Source organism: Natator depressus, chromosome 1 (assembly GCF_965152275.1).
Source record: "Natator depressus isolate rNatDep1 chromosome 1, rNatDep2.hap1, whole genome shotgun sequence".
Taxonomy (NCBI): Eukaryota; Metazoa; Chordata; order Testudines; family Cheloniidae; genus Natator; species Natator depressus.
This window is the reverse complement of record NC_134234.1, coordinates 43,338,423-43,360,645: the sequence shown is the minus strand read 5'-3', so window position 1 is coordinate 43,360,645 and position 22,223 is coordinate 43,338,423. Positions and strand designations below refer to the sequence as shown.

General features: G+C 42.5%; 1 protein-coding gene across 1 annotated transcript in view; it reads right to left on the bottom strand.

Annotated features, from left to right (window-relative positions):
• Window positions 1-12,973: 12,973 nt before the first annotated feature.
• The window catches only part of NUP58 (nucleoporin 58), a 51,536-nt gene continuing 42,286 nt past the window's right edge, over window positions 12,974-22,223 (bottom strand). The window contains exon 16 of the mRNA XM_074958595.1: window positions 12,974-15,019. Coding sequence (XP_074814696.1) covers window positions 14,850-15,019 — 170 coding nt within the window. The 3' untranslated portion in view covers window positions 12,974-14,849. The remainder of the gene's footprint in view (window positions 15,020-22,223) is intronic.

Genomic DNA, 22,223 nt, shown 5'->3' with positions numbered 1-22,223 from the left:
ATTATCTCCACTTTACAAACGGGGAGCTGAGGCTAGATCCACACATGGATGACTTAGGCTCAGCACTGAAGTTAGGTGCCCTGCTGCCTAGTGGAATCTTCAGCCGTGAGTTAGGTGCCTAGCCTCCCTGGAATACGTGGGGGAGAGTTAGATGACGAAGAATAGGATTTACAGAGGCCAGGATGCTGAGTGAGGTGCTGCCTAAACTAGCCAGGAGGAAATGCTGAAGAAAGGGGTGGCCTAGAGCCAGGAGCAGTGGAAGCGCCCATGGCCCCACCTCTCTGTGCCTCCCTGCGCCCCGCCCCCCCCGAGACCCTGCCCTTGCACCTCCCGTTCCCTGTGAGGCCCCACCCTCGCACCACCCCTTCTCCCTGAGCTCCCACCCTAGGGCTGCCTCTTCCCCCAAGGCCTCGTTCCCATGCTGCCCTTCCCAAGACCCCACCCCCCTTCACCTTTACAGCTGGTAAAAAGTGGGAGGCCATCGCCCCTTGGCTGCTCTGTTCCAGCACTCCTGCCTAGAGTGCCTCAAGGGGAATTAGCCCTGGTCTACACTACGAGTTTAGGTTGAATTTAGCAGCGTTAGATCGATTTAACCTTGCACCCGTCTACACGACAAAGCCATTTTTGTCGACTTAAAGGGCTCTTAAAATCGATTTCTGTACTCCTCCCCAACGAGGGGATTAGCGCTGAAATCAACATTGCCTGGTCAAATTTGGGGTAGTGTGGACGCAACTTGACGGTATTAGCCTCTGGGAGCTATCCCAGAGTGCTCCATTCATGACCGCTCTGGACAGCACTTTCAACTCAGATGCACTAGCCAGGTACACAGGAAAAGCACCAGGAACTTTTGAATTTCATTTCCTCTTTGGCCAGCGTGGCGTGACCATGCAGAGCTCATCAGCAGAGGTGACCATGCAGTCTCATAATCACAAAAGAGCTCCAGCATGGACCGAACAGGAGGTACTGGATCTGATCGCATTATGGGGAGATGAATCCGTGCTATCAGAACTCCGTTCCAAAAGACGAAATGCCAAAATATTTGAAAAAATCTCCAAGGGCATGAAGGACAGAGGCTATAAAAGGGACCCACAGCAGTGCCATGTGAAACTTAAGGAGCACAGGCAAGGCTAGCAAAAAACCAAACAGGCAAACGGCCGCGCCGGGTCAGAACCCCAGACTTGCCGCTTCTATGATGAGCTGCATGCAATTCTAGGTAGTGCCCCTACGACTAGCCCACCCCGTACGTGGACTCCTGCAAGGGGGGAGTCTCACGCAACAGGGATGAGGATTTTGGGGACAAGAAAGATGATGAGGAGGAGGATGAAACCATTCTCCCCAACAGCCAGGAACTGTTTATCACCCTGAAGCCAATACCCTCCCAACCCGGGCTCCTGGACCTTGAAGGCAGAGAAGGCACCTCTGGTAAGTGTACCTTTGTAAATATAATACATGGTTTAAAAGCAAGCATGTTTAATGATTAATTTTCCCGGAAGACTTGGGATGCATTCGCGGCCAGTACAGCTACTTTACCACGCCAGGCCAGTAGCATGTAGTCTGGAATCATTGCATAACAAAGCATGGCAGTGTAAGGTCCCAGTGTTTGCTGGCATTCAAGCAACATCCGTTCTTTATCTCTCTGTGTTATCCTCAGGAGAGTGATATCATTCATGGTCACCTGGTTGAAATAGGGGAATTTTATTAAGGGGACATTCAGAGGTGGCCGTTCCTACTGGGCTGTCTGCCTGTGGCTGAAAAGAAATCATCCCCGCTTCTAGTCACGTGGTGGGGGGCCCATTCATGCTGAGCTGTTCGCGTTTGGCTGGCAGGGATCTTCCCTGATACTAGTCACGCGGTGGGAGGAGGGGTGAAGCGATCATCCCAGACAATTGGGTGGGTGGGTGGGGTTTAGTTGGGTTTGTGCTGCATGTTAACCCAAAAACCACAGCCCCTGCTTTTAAATGGCCAATCCAGCGGGTGCTTGGTATGGGAAGGGAGGGCGCTGCTGTTTGAAACCATTCACCATGAAAGAGTCTACCCATGGTTCTCTAAAATGTCTTTTTAAATACTACTCTCCCTTTTTTTCCTCCCACAGCTGCAAATGTTTCAACGCTCCCCCTATCATCTCCATCCCAGAGGCTAGCGCAGATAAGAAGGCAAAAAAAACCGTACTTGTGATGAAATGTTCTCTGAGCTCAAGCAATCCTCCCGCACTGAAAGAGCTCAAAGGAATGTGTGGAGGCAAACAATGGCAGAGTCCAGGAAAGCAGAAAATGTAACGCGAGGACAGGAGGGATGAGCAAGAGGAGAAGTGGTGGCAGCGTGAGGAGAGGAGGGAGGAGGCAGTGCTGAGGCTACTGGAGGATCAAACTGATATACTCCGGTGTATGGCTGAGCTGTAGGAAAGGCAGCATGAGCACAGACCGCCGCTGCAGCTGCTGTGTAACTGCCCGCCCTCCTCCCCAAGTTCCATAGCCTCCTCACCCAGACGCCCAAGAACACCGTGGGGGGGGGGGTGCGCCTCTGGGCACCCAACCACTCCATCCCAGATGATTGCCCAAGCAACAGAAGGCTGGCATTCAATAAGTTTTGAAGTGCAGTGTGGCCTTGTCCTTCCCTCCTCCTCCACCCCACCTGGTGCTTCCCTCCTCCCCCATCCCTCCCGGGCTACCTTGATAGTTATCCCCCTATTTGTGTGACGAATTAATAAAGAATGCATGAATTTGAAACAACAATGACTTATTGCCTCTGCAAGTGGTGATCGAATGGGGGAGGGCGGTTGGCTTACAGGGAAGTAGACTGAACCAAGGGGGCGGGTTTTCATCAAGGAGAAACAAACAGAACTCTCACACCGTAGCCTGGCCAGTCATGAAACTGGTTTTCAAAGCTTCTCTGATGTGCAGCGCACCCTCCTGTGCTCTTCTAACTGCCCTGGTGTCTGGCTGCATGTAATCAGCGGCCAGGCGATTTGCCTCAACCTCCCACCCCGCCATAAACGTCTCCCCCTTACTCTCACAGATATTGTGGAGCACACAGCAAGCAGTAATAACAATGGGAATACTGGTTTCACTGAGGTCTGAGTCAGTAAACTGCGCCAGCGCGCTTTTAAATGTCCAAATGCACATTCTACCACCATTCTGCACTTGCTCAGCCTATAGTTGAACAGCTCCTGACTACTGTCCAGGCTGCCTGTGTATGGCTTCATGAGCCATGGCATTAAGGGCTAGGCTGGGTCCCCAAGGATACATATAGGCATTTCAACATCCCCAACGGTTATTTTCTGGTCTGGAAAGTAAGTCCCTTCCTGCAGCTGTTCAAACAGACCAGAGTTCCTGAAGATGTGAGCGTCATGTACCTTTCCTGGCCATCCCACATTGATGTTGCTGAAACGTCCCTTGTGATCCACCAGTGCTTGCAGCACCATTGAAAAGTACCCCTTTCGGTTTATGTACCGGTTGCCAAGGTGGTCCTGTCCCAAGATAGGGATATACGTTCCATCTATCGCCCCACCGCAGTCAGGGAATCCCATTGCAGCAAAGCCCTCCACTATGACCTGCACATTTCCCAGGGTCACTACCCTTGATAGCAGCAGCTCAGTGATTGTGTTGGCTACTTGCATCACAGCAGCCCCCACAGTAGTTTTGCCCACTCCAAATTGATTCCCGACTGACCAGTAGCTGTCTGGCGTTGCAAGTTTCCAGAGGGCTATCGCCACTCGCTTCTCAACTGTGAGGGCTGCTCTCATCTTGGTATTCTTGTGCTTCACAGCAGGGGAAAGCAAGTCACGTAGTTCCATGAAAGTGCCCTTACGCATGCGAAAGTTTTGCAGCCACTGGGAACATGCAACGCTATGCGGTTCCACCAGTCTGTGCTTGTTTTCTGGGCCCAGAATCAGCGTTCCACTCCATGAGCCTGCCCCGTTGCCACCAGGATGTCCAAATTGCTGGGGCCCACACTTTGAGAGAAGTCTGTGTCCATGTCCTCATCAATCTCGTCACTGTGCTGCCGTCACCTCCTCACCTGGTTTTGCAGGTTCTGGTTCTGAGCATACTGCAGGATAATGCACGAGGTGTTTACAATGCTCATAACTGCCGCGGTGATCTGAGCGGGCTCCATGCTTGCCGTGGTCTGGCGTCTGCAGGAGAGCAGAGTTGCAGCAGAAGTGGTGGATGACGATGGTTAGCAGGCGTACTGCACCGTCTGCTGCCAGCAGCACCAAGACACAACAGTGGCAGTGTCGGTGAGCTGAGCTGAGCGGGCTGCACGCTTGCCGTGGTATGGCATCTGTAGGAGAGCAGGAAAGCAGAGTTGCAGTGGAAGCGGTGGCTGATGACCTGCAAGGTGGATTCAGGAGAGCAGAGTTGCAGAGGAAGTAGAGGTTTGATGATGACAGTTAGCAGCCCTACTGCACCGTCTGCTGAAAGCAGTATGGTGTCCGCATGGAAAAAAGGTGCGAAACGATTGTCTGCCGTTGCTTTCACGGAGGGAGGGGCGACTGATGACACGTACCCAAAACCACCTGCGAGAATGTTTTTGCCCCATCAGGCATTGGGAACTTAACTCAGAATTCCAATGGGCAGCAGAGACTGCAGGAACTGTGGGATAGCTACCCGCAGTGCAATGCTCCGAAAGTCGACGCTAGCCATGGTACTGTGGACGCACTCCGCCGACTTAATGCATTTAGTGGGGACACACATAATTGAGTATATAAAATCACTTCCTAAAAAATCAACTTCTATAAATTCGACCTAATTTCGTAGTGTAGACATACCCTTAGATGTCTGAGTCAGAGGGATGCAGCCATCTCTGCTTGGGATTCCTCTCCTGGAGTTCAGTGCCTAAGGCAGATTAGTCTTCTTTTGCAACCCTCCCCCCACCAACTCAGAGGAGGATGAGGTGCCACCATCTGCCACTCCCTTATAGCCAATAGCCCACTGGTTATGAGAGCATTTGCCCAGGATGTGTGAGATGCAAGTTCAGATCCCCACTCTGCCTAATTCAGAGCAGTAATTTAAACCCGGAAAGCTTTTCCACTTTGCATGAAATACTTAAATATTCATTGGACCAGAGAAAGAGTGAGAATGACTCTATAGCCTACTGGTTAGCACACTCAGCTGGGAAACCCAGGTTCCAGTCCTTACTTAGCATAGGAGATGCCTCAGCTGGAGTACTGCATCCAGGTTCGAGCACGACACTTTAAGAAAGATGTGAACAAACTGGAGAGTCCAGAGGAAAGCTACACAGATAAGAGGTTTAGAATACGTGACCTATGAGGAAAAGTTGAAAGAATTGGGCATGTTTAGTCAAGAGAAGACTGGTAGGGGATACAACAATCTTCAAATATATTGTTATAAAGGGGACAGCGATCAATTGTTTTCATGTCTACCAAGGGCAGGACAAGTAGTAATCAGCTTAGTTTGCAGCAAGGGAGATTTAGGTTAGATATAGGGAAAAACTTTCTAATTATAAGCATATTTAAGCACTGGAACATAGAATCATAGTACTGGAAAGGAACTTGAGAGGTCATCTAGTCTAGTCCCCTGCACTCATGGCAGGACTAAGTATTATCTAGACTAGACCATTCCTGACAGGTGTTTGTTACCTAAGAAAGTTGCGGAATTCCTGTCACTGGAGGTTTTTAAGAACAGATTAGACAGACACCTCTCAGGGATAGTCACCTGTCTCAGCAGACGGGTGGAGGGATAGACCAGAGGATCTCAGCAGGTCTCTTCTAGCCCTACATTTCTATGGTTCTGTGTGCACTGGTGTAAATTATAGGGGCTTTACTGGCAGAAACTTAGATGCCTACAGGGTTAAATGGCAAATGAGCAGGGGTTTTTGACTATCTACATTTTGGACTTTCATGATAAAGAGATTGCATTACGATACTTGTATGAGATGAATTGAAAAATACTATTCGTTGTTTATCATTTTTACAGTGCAAATATTTGTAATAAAAATAATATAAAGTGAGCAGTATACACTTTGTATTCTGGATTGTAATTGAAATCAATACATTTGAAAATGTAGAAAACATCGAAAAATATGTAATAATTTTCAATTGGTATTCTATTGTTTAACAGTGCAATTAAAACTTCTATTAATCACGATTAAATTTTTTGAGTTAATCGTGTGAGTTAACTGTTCTTAATCGACAGCCCTATTTGAAAGCAAACAAAAATAGCACACATATGGTCATCCACCTAACATTAATTGAGGAAAATATTAGCTAAAACAGACCAAAAAAATCTTGCATTCTCAGCACTGCTATTTTACATAACTTCGATAGTATAGTCCCAAATTTGATTTACCTTAAAAATGGTATAATGTTGCAAGGAATATTCCTTGAATTCTCAACGTTGACTTTAAAGGAAGAAATCCACCATTCCATAATGGAGCTTTTTAACACCACTATTTGAATTGGAGCTGGAATTCCATTGCTATCTGTGATCCACTGAATTGATGCAGACTTTTTTTGCTCTTGCTCTCCCCCGGCTGGCTCTGAAGCAGTATCTAGCTAACGAACACTGGAGTAAAGCAGGTACACAAAGAAAGAAGCTATAACTCTGTTGGCTGCTGTTGCACTAGCAATAAGGTGGGTGGGGAGGAGAGTGATATTTCTTAAACTGAAAAGAACAAAATGAGGAGGGAAAACATTTTCAAGCTTCCAAACAGACATTACTACAAATAAGGAAGAGCACAAAGTTGTTTTTTAAAAAAAGGCAGTCGTGCCATGCTGAGCCCCGGCTGAGAATACATTTACATTGCAGTCAAAGGTGTGACTGCAGCATAGGCAGGCAGGCATACCCATCTAATTGAATGAGGGCAGGTAACAATAGCAGTAAAGATGTGGCAGCACAGACCCTGGCACAGGCTAGCAACCCAAGAACATACCCTGAGTCCTCAGCGGGCTTGTGTGGGGTGGCCAGCTCACACTATTATGTCCTCATTCACACTGCTACCGGCAGCAGCTAGATTAAGGCTAGAGGGGGTATGACTACCTGCACTGCAACCTGACCCTCATTTGTGCTATAGATATACCCTCAAATACCAGCCCTCATCCTGCAGCCCATCATGGCAAATAAGATTGGCTCTAGGATGCTAATAATCAGAGCCTATGGCCTTCTCTATGATTTTAGCCACTAGTTGCAAACCTTACAGATAGCCAAGATAGAGAGTATCCCTGCTTGAAACCAGGCTAAGATGTACTGGTGCAAATCGTGGCTTTCCCTGTCTACTCTAAGAGTAGGATTTTCAAAAGCAGTCCCGTCAGGTTCACTCTGCCCCCACTCTAATCAATGGGAATTTTAGCATTGGAAGCTGTGTGCTGATGGCCGAAATCTGGTCTCATTCCCATTGCAGCCAAGGTGTGCTCTTGACTGGACTGCCAAAGGTGCTGAGCACAGGCTGTTTTGCTGAATTCTCTCCTGGTGGTTTAATCTCTAGTCACCACAACAATAGATACAACAGGAACTAGCAGCAGAAGAAATAATGATAATAGTTGTCAGTGTTTCTCTAAAATATTTATGTTTTGATTATTTCTTCCAGACAGCCAATGGTTTCAGTCAGAAGCCACTGCTACAGGTAAATATACAGTCAGTCAGGCTTTTCTTAGTTGAAACGGATTTGAATAATACATACTGCTAAAACTCATGTACATTGCAATAAAACTGCGCATTTCTTGCGCTCTCTCTTCTCCCTTGCATTTTGTTCTGTTCCCTGTGAGTGCTAACTTAGAACTACCTTCAGGTGTTGGTGTTGATTGTAAAGAGAAAGCAACATATCTGGGAACTGTGCTTTACTAAGCAGAAATTTTGGGAGAGAACAAAGGAATTAGTCTGTATTCTAAAAAAGTTAAGTTCTACAGTCCATCTTTTGATGTGGCGTGCAGCCGCTTTGCGCCACACTGCTGGTGGATGCCCGAAAGATGGCACAGCACACCACAGAGAATCATCCCAGTGTAAGGGAAGCCTGCAGCATAGCCCCTATGACAGGGTGACCAGATAGCAAATATGAAAAATTGGGAGAGGGAGTGTGGGGTAATAGGCGCCAATATAAGAAAAAGTCCCAAATATTGGGACTGTCCCTATAAAATCACGACATATGGTCACCCTACCCTATGACCTTCCTGTTGTTGAAATAGGAGGCATGGCTGGAAAAAGGCAGACATGGCTACAGCTTCCCTATCTTTGGCTGAACACCTCAGTGACAATATTGCCCCTTTAGCCACTGGCAGCTGGCAAAAAAATGTAGAGCAGCTTTGAGGGTATAGAGCAGCTTTATGTTGGAGAGCTAGCCAAGTGCAGATCCTGCCCAGGAATCGGGGAATACACACCCTCTCCTGAGTTGTACTATGCACACCTCAGTTGTAGCGGAGAAGCTGGTCCGATAGGCTTAACATGCTCTGATGTTATGAATAAATTAAGAATAATTTGAATTTCAATTAGGAAGATTCTGATCTTGGGGTTAGAACAGGGGACTCTGTATTAGAACACCTGGGTTTAATCTTGACGTCTTATGTTGCTATAAACAAGTCCCGTAGGCCTACATTTGCAAAAGCAGCAAATCATTTTGGATGCATCCGTTCTGAAGAGCTCAACTTCACACATCTATGGTTTGATTTTCATATGTGCTGAGAGCCCTCCACTCCAAAGTCGATGGGAGCAACAGGTGCTCATTACTTCTGAAAATCACGCACAAGATGACTAAAGACAGAAAACCCCAGTAATATACAGGGCATACAAAGTTAAAGGTCCTTTTACACATTTGGGGCAAATCCTGGTCCCACTGAAGTTAATGGGAATTTTGCCACTGACTTCAATAGGTCAGGCTTACGCCCTTGGCCCTTAATCTCTCTAAATTGACCCATCTGTGAAATGGAGACAAAGGTGAGGTGGGGAAGTAATATTAACTGGTAAAAAACAAAACAGAACAAAACACCGCGAAAGTGCAGTTATTAATACATTTAAAACAATGTGTGTGGAGAAAGACATTTCTAGGGGAACTAATTTTTTTTTTTATTATTGCAGGTACTGCATTTTAATACCTGGCAATGTTAGCTCTAATTCTATCAATTTAATGCATTAATTAATTTTCAATGGAAATCTTTATACCATGGATTGCAGATGTGATTGGGGACAGGAAGAGGAAAAAATAGGTTTGTTTTAAGTGACCACAGTACTTATGGAAAGTGCCAAATTGAGGGCACTGGAAAATAAAGTAATCTATTTATCCACAGAATAGATACAGAAGAGGTAAACTAATATAAAACTGCCTGAAATTTAAAATTAATATGAACTGTGCCTTAAAATGTTTGTAGTTAACACCACATAAATTTACCTCTCCTTTTAACTAGTTTAAAGGCTCCCTGCCAGTTACAATTATTAAATTAGCCAATATCACACTGAGGAATAAATGTGTCCATAAGGGACAGTTACTTACCTGTAATTCTGCTTCTCCAAGGTGATCACCTTGCAGAATTTTCACTCCTGGTCTTTATCCCTGTCTAATTCTGCTGTACTTGATCAAAAAACATTGAAAGTGGGGGAAGATCTACCTGTCTACAGTTAAGGTGCGACCAGGAATGAGAATATTCCATAGGTGGTACGTATATTTAGAAGCTAAAAATGACTTTTGAATGTATACAAGCTATCAGATGTACATACCAGAATTGTAAAACCAGGTTGGGGGTGAAGGGAGGGAGAGCTAAAATTAAGCGAATACTTAAAAGATAAATCCACACTTAGGCACTAAGTAAGTAGCCTGATTTTCAAAGGTGTTCAGTGCCACTTAGTAAGGAATTAGGAAGAGACTTTCGAAAACACCTAAGGAATTTAGGAGCATAAGCACCACTGAAAGTCAATAGGACACCTGCTCCTAAACTCCTTAGGCGCTTTTGAAAATCTCTCCCTCATGCCTAACTTTAAGCGCTCATTTGTAAATGTTGGCCTATACAGTTAGTAGGGATAATATTTCTATCTAGAAGTGTTTTCCAGTATGATGCTTCACTTCCAATGAGAGTAACTGATAATCTTGCAGTTCTAAATGAAACACAGCCATTGAAGACAACTCTGATAATTTACACAGAACATTAAGTGAAACTCCTATGGCCCTGACCCTGCAACTGGATCAGTGTGGACAGACTCTTCTTCCCTCACAGATGTTCATTCACTGGGGTCCCATGTAGGCACCAGGATCTGCCCCATACAGGGCCAACTGCAGGGCCAGGGTCCACATTTGTAACAGTGACAGAAATGGACAGTATAAATACCAAAGCTTGAAAAGTTTGGCTTTAATAAAGATTCCTAGAGAGAATGTATCCTTATTTGGAAGTTGAAAGTAGTAGCCAAAACTTTCAAACATGAATGCCTAACTTTGACTCCTAAACCCATATTTAGGCACTGAAATAAAGGTGGCCAGATTTTCACACAACAAATCCTACTGAGGTTAAAGACAGCTAGAAGCACTCAGCATCTTTGAAAGTCAGGCAGCTTTTACTGAGGCATCTAAATATGGAGTTAGCTTTGGACACTCAGGTTTGTCACCTTTGGCCAATATTTTTTTTCTTTTAAGGGTCCTATCCAGCTATGGATTATTCAAACTGTGGTTTTATAATTTTTGGAATTTACCAGATTACTTATAATTTCCAGGATATGTAGTTTTTCAGTATGTTAATAGTTTTATTTAATAGCTACTTGATTCTTGAAGAAGTGCTAAGTCCTTGTTTCCTTCCCTGCTTACTCAGGGTTAATACCATAATGTGTTCTCAAAATCCAATCACCCTAGCTTGCTTTCATAACAGTGACAAAAGATAAGCAATTCAGAGGCAGGTCTTGCTGTCACAATACAATGCCATATTGAAAACACACAGATGGGAGAGACAGGGAGTTTCTTGAACAGCAGGTAGAGACTAGTCCCTGATCAGAACCGGAGTTTGGATGCAATTTCACTACTTTCTAAGATGTTACTGTACTTGTGCTGGCCCAGTAAATGCCGTACAGGAATGCCTGAGATGAAAAGAAAGAGAGGAAAACAATTCAGATTGTGAGATTTTTTAGTACCATCACAGAAAAAAGTTCTCGAGGCTGGTCAGAGAACAGAGCATCAGCTGTTAAAGGTAGACACAACATCAGAGCACATCGCAAGACTTTGCCTGTAAGTTTCTCAACCAAAAACCTTCCTAGAAATACTGCATAAATACTGCATTCTTTGAGCCCAACAGGAAACTACAAATCATAACAGCCAGCACAGAAAAAACATACCGATATTGTTTTGATCTTTGGAAAATGATTAAAACTACCTCAAAATGGCAGATAGGTTATTTTGAAAATTCTGCCTCTAAGTGACATAGAAGCATAACAACAGGTTTCAGAGTAGCAGCCGTGTTAGTCTGTATTCGCAAAAAGAAAAGGAGTACTTGTGGCACCTTAGAGATTAACCAATTTATTTGAGCATAAGCTTTCATGAGCTACAGCTCACTTCATCGGATGCATTCAGTTAGTCTCTAAGGTGCCACAAGTACTCCTTTTCTTTATAGAAGCATAAGTTCAACTGAAAGTCAACGGGATTTGTGTTTGTTAATCACTAGAGGCTCTTGGATATATTATCTCAGGTATCTAAATTGTACATCCAAATGGTTTCTCTCTGTGCCCCCTTTTATGGTAATTGTGATTAGCTAAAAGGGTTGAACTCCTAGAGGTATGTGGGAGGGCTCCAACCCTCCATGACCAGTATAAAATTATCAAAATTCCATTGTATAAAAAAAACTATTTCAATAAACTATTTGTGTAAACGATCTGGAAACAAAAGCTGGTGTACTATGTGGCAGCAATAATGCCTTACAGGGCTTTATAATGACATCTTTGGCAAATTGAAAAATAGTAGTCTCCTGCCACCTGGCGAAAGAAGTATTGTATTGCAAAATTGCTGCAAACCTTGAAGGGAGATGCTAAGAAGAAATATCTTCACAGAAAAAATGGTCCCAGAACAAGGATATCTATTACTTACTTTGTGCTCATGATTAACAATTAACTTTTTTCACAACAAAAAAACCCCAAAACATTCTGTAGCCTACATTAAAGATAAAATTCCTAAAATCCTTATTTTGTGCCTAATGTAGCGAACAAGGGAGTTAGTCAGAAAGCTCCTCGGCAGGCATGGAGTGGGACCCCAGCTGGACAGGGAAGGGATAGAAACAGAGGAATACGGAAGGGCTGCAAGGACACTAAGGAAAAGGCCAGTCTAGTGGTAGCTGTTACCCTCTGGCAATTACTTATACTGTAGTGAGAGTCACATGGACAAAATGGTGGTCTCTGGTAGTGTAAATGGGTGCAAAGGGGCCTTAACACACATGCAAATCAGGCCCTAGATACGTAGAGAGCTCAATCAGTTGTTAAAGTTATATACTTTCCTTTCCTCTGGTAGGTTTTTTTTTTTTTTAAAGAAATAATTGATTAGAACAAATGGTCAAACTATTTAATTTTAAAAAGACACTTACGCACAGCTGCTTATTGGGTGATGTCTTAGTGGCATCTATGGAATTAGCCAATGCTGCAGCTTACTTGCATAATGGAGTCCAAAATCCTATAGCTTTCAAAACTATTGCTGACAACGGACTATACTACCCAAAGCAAATTAACACTTTGTTTTGAAATTAAATTTACAGTGCAAAACCCCCACCCATGAGAAGGCAAGAGCACACATTGTGCTGCAGTATAGTATCATCTGGGTTCACATAATATGGGAGAAGAGAAGGGATTATGCACAAAAGTCATAAGATTTTAATTCAGAGATCAAAACTATTTTTAGTAAGAGCAAGTATACATTATCCAAAATAAATCAATAAGATTTTGCAGCAGTGTTTTTTTTTTTAAATATGACAATCAAGAGAACTAAGGTGATAGGACCAGATTCTGCAAATAGACAAATAATTAGACAAATATGACTAGGATCACAGCATTAATTTATTTTATTGTTTTGCACAATGGTAGGTTGCACACGTGGACAAAGACAGCACACAGTTTAAAAAAATTAGTTTCACAAATTAATACATTACAAGAAAGTCCAGTGGTTCAACATTTTAAATTTAACTTTTTTTAAAAAAGCAGTAACAAAGAAATACAAATATCAGGATTTTGATTGCAGCCCAATGCAAGTTTTGTAAAAGGTTTAAGTTGAAATGGACTTTTAAGCTTTTAATACTGCCTTAAAAAACAAAAACGCATACACTATTAATTGCCTCCCAAAGAAAATGCTCATCTCTTAGATGCAGTAACATACAAGTGTACAAAAGTGAAAAGTTCTGTGTTCAAAACTGATACCTTATTTCTGAACACAAACAACAGAAAACTCCATGTTTGCCAAAGGCCAGTAATTGCTGTATGCAGACATAACTTCCAGAACATACAAAACAGTACTTGACAACACTTTTACAATTGAAAGCAACTGACTTCATACTAGAAAATTATGCGCAATACCTGTTTTAGTAAAAAGGTGCCTTGGTGAAAGTGATTGTGAATATTCACTTGGATGCACATTATGTACAAAACAACCTCTATATTAAAAGCTACACTTATCTCCAAAATTCCATATACACTCTGTAAGAGATTTTTCTGCTGTTTCTGTTTTAATGCACTCTGAGCTGGAGATGCAGCCCAATGTGCTAAGATGCCATAACATGAAGTTTGCTGCACTTGTAAGACTGGTACTATTTCTACTGTTACAATAGCTTACCCTCAAAGTATACTGTTTTACTTTATTCCTTAGCAGTGACGGGTGTTAAGGGCAGGTAAGGAACTCTTTTTGGAGTCAATGCCAGTAGCCCTGTGTGAATCAACTCTGTTTTGGAATGGTTAGCTACAATTTTCATTAGAGTGGCACAGACTGCATCCACCACTTGCAGAGAGAAGACACCACTGGCTTCACAATTCTCGGGCCCCCCCAGCAATCTCCTGGAATCCTGAACTTGCTCCTGAAGCCTAGCAGCCTCAGAAATGAAGCACACCCCAGGAGAGACCTGTTTGGTAACATCAGCTGTGACAACACCTTCGTTTGAAAGTCTCCCCAGATTCTTCTTTGGAGTGATTGCTAGCTGAGGAAAGGAAAATGTTGAGGACAAACAGGCAATTAAACACTACTTGCCAGAATTATACAATAGTGAACAGTATTTCAGCTCGTCTTTAAAAACAAGCTGCAAAAATATTACAGCCAGGGAACACTATTTGATATTCCTATGAGCATCAAGATGTGGGAGCCTAAAACAACATGGAAAAGGGAACACGCAAAGCAAAGGAACTTGGAGAGTTTTGTCTATGGGGCAAAGTTCACGTGTTTATTATATATACAAATACATATGCACAAATGTGTGCACTGTACTGTGTATATATATGTGTATATATATATTTATATATTTACATCCATATTCACAAAGAAACACCCTGAAGTAGATTTAAAGGCCATATCCAGGAACAGAAGATATGAACTCTAGTATTTGTACTAGAATATATTTTATCTGTACAAAAAAATCAAATATGCATATATTCATATGGTATAAAGCTTATTAACAAAAAATATTCTGCTACTAACATTAGGTTAAATAGATGGTTTTAGAAGATTCTTTAATAATGCAGTATAGAACATTTCTAAAACTAGAACCAAAATAAAAATACATAAATGGGTTTCTATTCACAGGAAAATAGTTGTTCAATATGATTACATTTCATATTCCAGAATAGGGAAAAGTAGCAAAATTTTATAAATCTCCTGGGATGCAATTTAATTACTGCATCCATTTAGAAAAATAGACTTTTAGGATGAACAAAGCTGATTCACTTCCCCTTTCCCCAAGAGTGTGTCTATCTTTTTCCTCTCTTGTTTCCAGCAGGAGGTTTCTTCAGCTGGAGAAGTTGCCCTCCTGTCCCAAAACCTGTAGATGCAGGATTAGACACCCCAAAAGTCAAGCCAGCCGATGCTGTGATGCCAGGATTACTGAAGTTAAACCCAGATGTAGTTGAGCTGCCAAAGCCTTGTATGGGAAGGAAAAATATTTTAAAATCAGAAGTCAGTTAAATCATAACTTCAGATTTGCCCTCGGTCCAATTTACGAGGGACAGTGACTTACTGAATTACTAGTAATTACACTACTCTGAAGATATCAAAGTGGACCCACAATACTATGTCACATTCCTAACATGTTTTAGATTTGCTGAATTGAGTCAGATGTTACAGTGCAAGCACTGTATATTTTTAAGTTACTATACCTTATAGAGTAATAGTTATTTCCTTTGTTATTATCTGTATTACAGTAGCATCTATAGTTCTCAGCTGAGATCGGGGCCCTACTCTGCAAGGCACTGTGCACATCTGTCCCTGTCTCTGTGTGCTTACAATCTACCTAGACAAGCCAGACAAAGGGTGGGAGAAGTAGAGGCACAGACAGGTGAAGTGACTGGCCTGTGGTCTCACAGCAGATCACTGGCATATCTGGAAGAGAGCTAACAGTCTTATGCCCTCTTAACAAGACCACACTGTCTTCCTAATATGTGCAACACGGGTCCTAACCTAAAAGGGAAATAAGTAAACCATGCCAAGTTTTAGCTATTTTAAAAAAGCCCTTTTGAATCAGTGCACAAAAGACAGCGTTTGAAGAGAGCAAGCTTTGGAAAAAACAATGAATAGCTCAGAAGATGTTGCTAAAATAAACAAATGAAATCCATCAATCTTCCTTTAGACTGAAAGTGAAGATGAGAAATTTCACCCCTGAAAGGTAATTTTGTTCAGGAGTTTACAAAATAGAACTGGTCAAATACTAACTGTTTTGCAATAATTAGCAAGTAAAAACACCAAGTTCTGTTCACTCAGATTTGTGAGGTCATATTAGTTATGCATAGGTATTTGTACAATAGCTGGATATTTATGAAAGTGTTAGAGAATCTTAAGACTTTCTGAAAGATTAGCATGATTCGTAACTGCAATTCATAGCAGAAGTTCATTATTCATCCTTCTCCTGTTTAACAACTTCCAGGGAGATGAGGACTGTGTGCGATTGGCCACATTAATGAATATGTGAAGTAAACTATTTAACAATCATGAAAAGGATAAAAATCATTTGCTGAACACAAATAATTGAAACATTAACAGAAATTAGGACGGGTTCATAAGCTATTCACAGGCAGAAAGGGAGCTAAACCCTTAATGAGCATTATGTGTAAAAAGTAGTTCAACCAGCTCTAGTTACAAGTATAAAAGTCATAAAATGAAAGCATCTCCATATTCATCTTCAGTATCACTGCCACAGTGCTATAAAAAAATTCTGTAGGCTTGGAAAAACACATCCTAATTTACCTCCAAAGTATTCCTCATTTGAGTCCCAAAGTTATCTATGTTCCACACAAATTTGATGTCATAGAATCATAGAATATCAGAGTTGGAAGGGACCTCAGGAGATCATCTTGTCCAAACCCCTGGTCAAAGCAGGACCAATCCTCAATTTTTGCCCCAGATCCTTAAATGGCGCTCTCAAGGATTGAACTCACAACTCTGGGTTTAGCAGGCCAATGCTCAAACCACTGAGTTATCCCTCCCCCCTCTCACTTCTATTATTGAAAATTATTTATATCAAAAATAAAGAATCATGAAACCCAGTTTCAAGTTATTTACACTAAAGGAATGAATCCTACAGCAATTTAAGACTTCTGCATAAATAATTGTGTGAACACTTCGATTTGGACCTTTGTCCATCACCTGGGTGCTTCATGCCAAATAGAAACACACATAGGTACAAACGCTATATTGGCCTCTTCAAGAGTGACACAAAAATAAAACTCATATCCTACACCTTGATTGTAACCCATTGTAACCCAATAATTCAGTTAATGCCTATAAAGATCCTCGCTCTTGGGATACCACTCTTGACTCATGATTTATTTTGAAGATTTCCATATGTTCCAATATTTCATGTACTTGCTTCTTGATGCAGAAATTGTTATGCAGGTCAGACTAGGTTCATAGTGATCCCTTCTGGCCTTAAAAATTATGGAACAGTAAGAATCAGTGAAGTACTAATCCCTAATTCAACTGCTTTTTCATATCAAAATTATAAATATGATCAAGGAAATGCCATGAATATGATGAGACTTTAATAACGTATTAAACTTAGTGAAAAAAGTGAAACTTTTGTTTGATTTAACTCTGCCAAAAGGATTAAGCCATATGCAAAATGTATTTTAAAAAAAACTTATCAGACGAACCATATAGCTCTCTTTTTGCTATAATTAGAGATTAGGTGGAAAAACCTTCCCTGTGCACACAACTGATCTTTCTTTTAAGAAAAGAATACCTTACAGTAACCGTGGTTCTTTGAGATGTGCATGTGGATCTCACTCTAGGACTAGCACATGATTCCTGTGCATGAGATTGCAATCTCTGAATAGCAATGTCTGTTGAACCATGCTGCAATGTCCTCATGCCCCCCATCCAAGAGCATCATGGGCAAAGCAGCCACAACCATCCCTCAGTTCCTTCAGAATTCCAGGTAATAGGACTCTAAAAAGTGGTGATGAAGGGCAGGTCCTGGGATGCACATGGATGACACCACAACAAAGACTCCAGTTACAGTAGGTTAAGTAACCCAGCTTTCTTCAGGTATGTGTCGGTGTGGATCTCACTTTAGGTGCCCCATCTGGAAGGTGAGGAGATAGAGGAGTTCTGACTACCACTGACTAAAAAGCGTTTGTAACACTTTCCTGCAAGATTTGTCATCTGATCTTGTGGCCAGGTCAGGGGCATAGTGTAACAAAAGGAAAGGGGTCACTCAAATAACTAACTTTCAGATTTCAGATGTAGCGATGTTTCCGAAGCACAGAGAAGAGGCAGCCTGTGCGCTAGTGAAATGAGCTGTGATGTTTAAAGGAAGAGGTGTACCAGTCATGTGAGAGACTGAAATACACTGGTTAATCCATTTAGATATCCTCTTGGAAGAAGTGGTGTGCCCCTTAAAAGTGCTACTTATGGCAACAGAACAATACCGGGGAGTCTGACTAAAGGGCTTTGCCCTATCAAGATAATATAACAATGTCTTGAAACATCCAAGTTGATTTTCTTCCCTCCTCTTCAGCCCTCCCCCCCAACCCCGGAAGACTATAGCTTTTGGAAAGATTAACAGATTGATTCAAATGAAAGTCTGACAACTTTGAGAATAAATTTGGGAGGAAGTCTCAACACCATCTAACCTCTGTTTAATGTTGTGTAAGGAGGGCTGGCCATGAAAGTCTTATTTTGCTGACCCTCCTGGCTGATGCAGTGGCAACCAAAAAAGGCCATCTTGACAGCAAGGTAGTGTGGACCATATTCAGAGACAGGGTCTCCATTAGGTTTGTAGGAACAATAGTAAAATACCATACCAGAGGATGTTTTGTAGCTAGCAGGTAAGTATATAGTAACCGCTTTAAAAATCTGGATAGGGGGGCAAGGGAGAGAAAGTAAACATGACTGTACTGGAGAATGGCATGCTAAGCTCACTGTAAGGTGGACCATAGCTGAACTAAGAGTCCAAAGTGTTTCAAATACAGAGTATAATCAAGAACTTTAGGTATAGGAGCCTCCATTAGGTCAAGGTTGCGTGGGAATGCCAAAATTGAAAATCTTTTCCATTTACAGGAACAAATTTTTCTTGGGGAATGCTTTCTGCTTTCCAGGAGGATCTTCTGTACTTGTAAAGAACAGTAAATCAATAGCACTCAACCAGCCAATATCTAGGCTGTCAGATGTAACAATTTCAGGTCTGGATTTAGTATTTGACCTTCATTCTGTGATAGTATGTTTGGACAGTCTGGAAGTGGTATTGGATGCTGAATAAATGTCTTGAGGAGATCTGTTAGCTCCATATTGGCTGAGACAATTCAGGCTATCAGGATCAGTATGAATTTTGCACATCACTTTGATTATCAAAGTAACGGGTGGAAACATAAGTCTTTGATCCCATGGTACATGAAAAGTGTCTTAGAATCCTGGACTCATGTCTCCATTGGAGCAAAAGGCTGGACACTATGTGTTGTTTGAGGACACAAGTCTATAATGGGATATTCCCATTGGTGAAATAGTGACATGATGGAGTTCTTCAGAGATCATTTGTGGTTGGTAATGGATTGGCTGATTAGGTCTCCTAAATCATTGACAACTCCTGGAAGATGAAGAGTTACTTGGGTTATCCGCTGTTGGCACCATGTCCATAACTTTCATTGCCTCCTGACGTAGAAGTGATGAGCAAGAACCTCTTTGCTTGCCTTATATAAATGTATTGCTGATGGTACTGTCTCTTAGACTCTGAATCGTAGAATTCTGTAAAATAGGTACGAATGCAATGCACACTAATCTGATTGCTTGTAATTCTAGAATGAAAATGGGTGGAGTCATGCTTTTTAGGGACAAAGTTCCTTGTTTATGGAGGTGGCCAAGACATGTGCTCCCCACCTGTTCTTGATGCATCTGTGATCTGTATCTTTGTGGGAGGAGGGGTGGAATGCTCTTGAGGTCTGACCTTCCATTCAGTGCTGATAAAATGTGAGCTGCGACCATAACTTACATACCCATTTGATTTCTCCTGGGGTGATAGATAGACTTTAGCCACCTCTGTAATGGGTGTAGGTAAAGTTTGGCTAGTGGTGTCCCGTACATGCCAAACTGATATGTGGCCAAGAAGTTTGAGGCAGTTTCTTATTGCAGTTGATGGATTTGTTTTGATACTGGTAATGATCATTTGGATAGACAGAACTCTGTTGTTGGAAGATCTGCCTTTAACGATCTGGAATTGACTAAGGCACCTGTAAATTTTATTGTTTGTGATGGGGTAAGAGATAGTTTCTCATAAAAATTCTCAGTGAGGTCTAGCTGTCTGAAAAGGGGAAGGACATAGATACAGGCTGTGGTGACTTCCTGATGAGACCTGACTTTGATCAACCAATCATTTAAATATGAGTAGATGTGAATATGCCTCATCTCTTCAGATGTGCTGCCACTATTCCCAGGCACTTTGTGAAAACTGCTGCTGCTCTGGAAAGACCAAACAGTAGAACATTCTATTGGTAATGACTGGGACTCACTGGAAATTGTAGATATTTCCTGTGGGCTACATGAATTGCAAAATGGAAGTTTGAGTCTTGGAGGTTGAGAGCCACAAACCAGTCCTGAGTCTAGGAAAGGGATGATGAAGGTAAGTATTCCTATCCTAAATCTGAGACAGTGTATATGTTGTTTAGTCTTCTCGGGTCTAGGATAGGACAAAGACCCCTTTTTTTTGTTTCAAAACAAAGAAATATCAGAAGCAGAAACCCCTTCCCCTGTACTCTAGAGGTACCTCCTCTTTGGCTCACAAGCAAAGCAGGGAAGCCACTTTTTAGCTTTTTGTAAGAAGGATTCATGAAGAGGGATGGGGAAGGGTAATGGGGTAAGGAATCAAACTGGATGAAAGCACCATATGAGACCACTTCCAGCACCCACTGGTCAGTTGTTATAGCAGTACAAACCTGATGGAAGAAAGCAAACCAGCATCTGAAGGCAGGATCTGGGGATGGCTCATGCCTGATTTTGTTGTGACTCTCAACTCTCGTGTCATACTTGCAGTCTACAAGCAGACGAAGACTGATCAAAGACTAAGAAAGATTAGCTCCTCTGAGAGAACCTTGGTTTCTTTCTGGGCAGATACTCAGAAGAAGTAAGCGTCTTCTAGCAAGACTACCCCTGGTATCTTAAAGGGCCTGTCATTTGGGGCTGAGGCAGCAAAGTGTGGCCCTGGAGGCCTTAGGGAGTGTAAGGCATTACTGGTGACCTTCAGCAATGACGGCTTTCAACTCTTCTCTGGAGTTGTCAGGAGTTATCTGACATGAGACAGGGTTTTGCAAACAAGACTTGATAGGTTCGTATTCATAGCTGAGGTGATGCTGACTAATAAACCTTTCGTCCAAAAAGGTCTAATTTATTTGGGTCTTTAGATTTCTTGTGGGCAGAAGAGAGACCATTAATGAACCTGGGATTGGGTGGTTATAAAATTGCTCAAACCCCTTTTGGGGTAACTGATACTCCTTTTCCATTCTTTAAGCCGTTTGAAGCAAAGTTGTTGACACCTGACAGAGTCTTAGCTGATTCTAAGATGCCCTCATTAATTGGCAGTGCTATTCTAGCAGGAGCAGAAGAATGCAGCATATATGAAAGCTTGGGAGCGTCTTCAATTATTAAAGTTTCTATTTTGAGGATCTCAGCTGTATGAGAAAACAGCCTCTGGAAGGCTCTAAAATCATCTCGGGCTGGTACAGGAAACAAGACTATTTCACTGGGAGAAGACAATGACTGGTCTCAGAGGATGAAAGGTATTGCTCAGAGGACCTGACTGTTTTTCCTGTGATTGGGACGTGGTACAGAAAGGGAGTATGGCCTGTGTTTTATTAAGTGGTAAGATGGAGACCAGCTCCTGGATACTCTATATGGAGGTCCACAGTATGCCAATAGGGCCAACAGGGATCCACCTGGCTCTGGTAATGCTGATCAGACCATTGCCATGCCTGAGGTGGATGAGTCAAGGCTCTGAAGTGAGCATCCCTGGTTTGTAGAGCAAGGTCTTCTCCTGGTCTGTGTGACTGAAACTGCTAGACGCCAGAATGAAGGTGTTCCCCTCCCCAGTGAAGGAGATAAAGAGAAAACTTTCTCTAGAGGTGGCACTGATCTTGAGAAGAACTCAGTACCAAGATACCAGAGGTGTGTACCAGTGCCCACCGTAGTGACATCAATGTTGAATGTCGTGCCAGAGGCTTAGCTTCTACCTTTAACATTAACTGGTTGGTACCATTAATTAAGGCTTCTATTGTGAGTGCCAATGTCAATGGCTTCCAGTACTGTCATGAGTAGGCATAGAAGGTGCCCTGTGCCTTTTCAGTACTGAGCCAGAAATTGAGTTGGTGTCATTTGTCTTTGGATGCAGTCCTCAAGTCCCAGAGGAGAATGAGTTTTTGATCTTCTCCTTCTGGACAGAGGAGGATTGGTGCTGGGAGTAATATTCATTCTTCTGTTTAGATATTCATTGCCTAGAGAAGGCAATACCAGTCTCCAGTGCCATGGTGCTAACCAATACTGAGGTAGTCTTCAATGGGTCCTATATTCTTGCCTGACAGTGCTGTGGACTTCTTGTCAGTACTGACCTGGGGTGCTGTGTGCTGGCTGGCAGGGGCACTGGATGACTG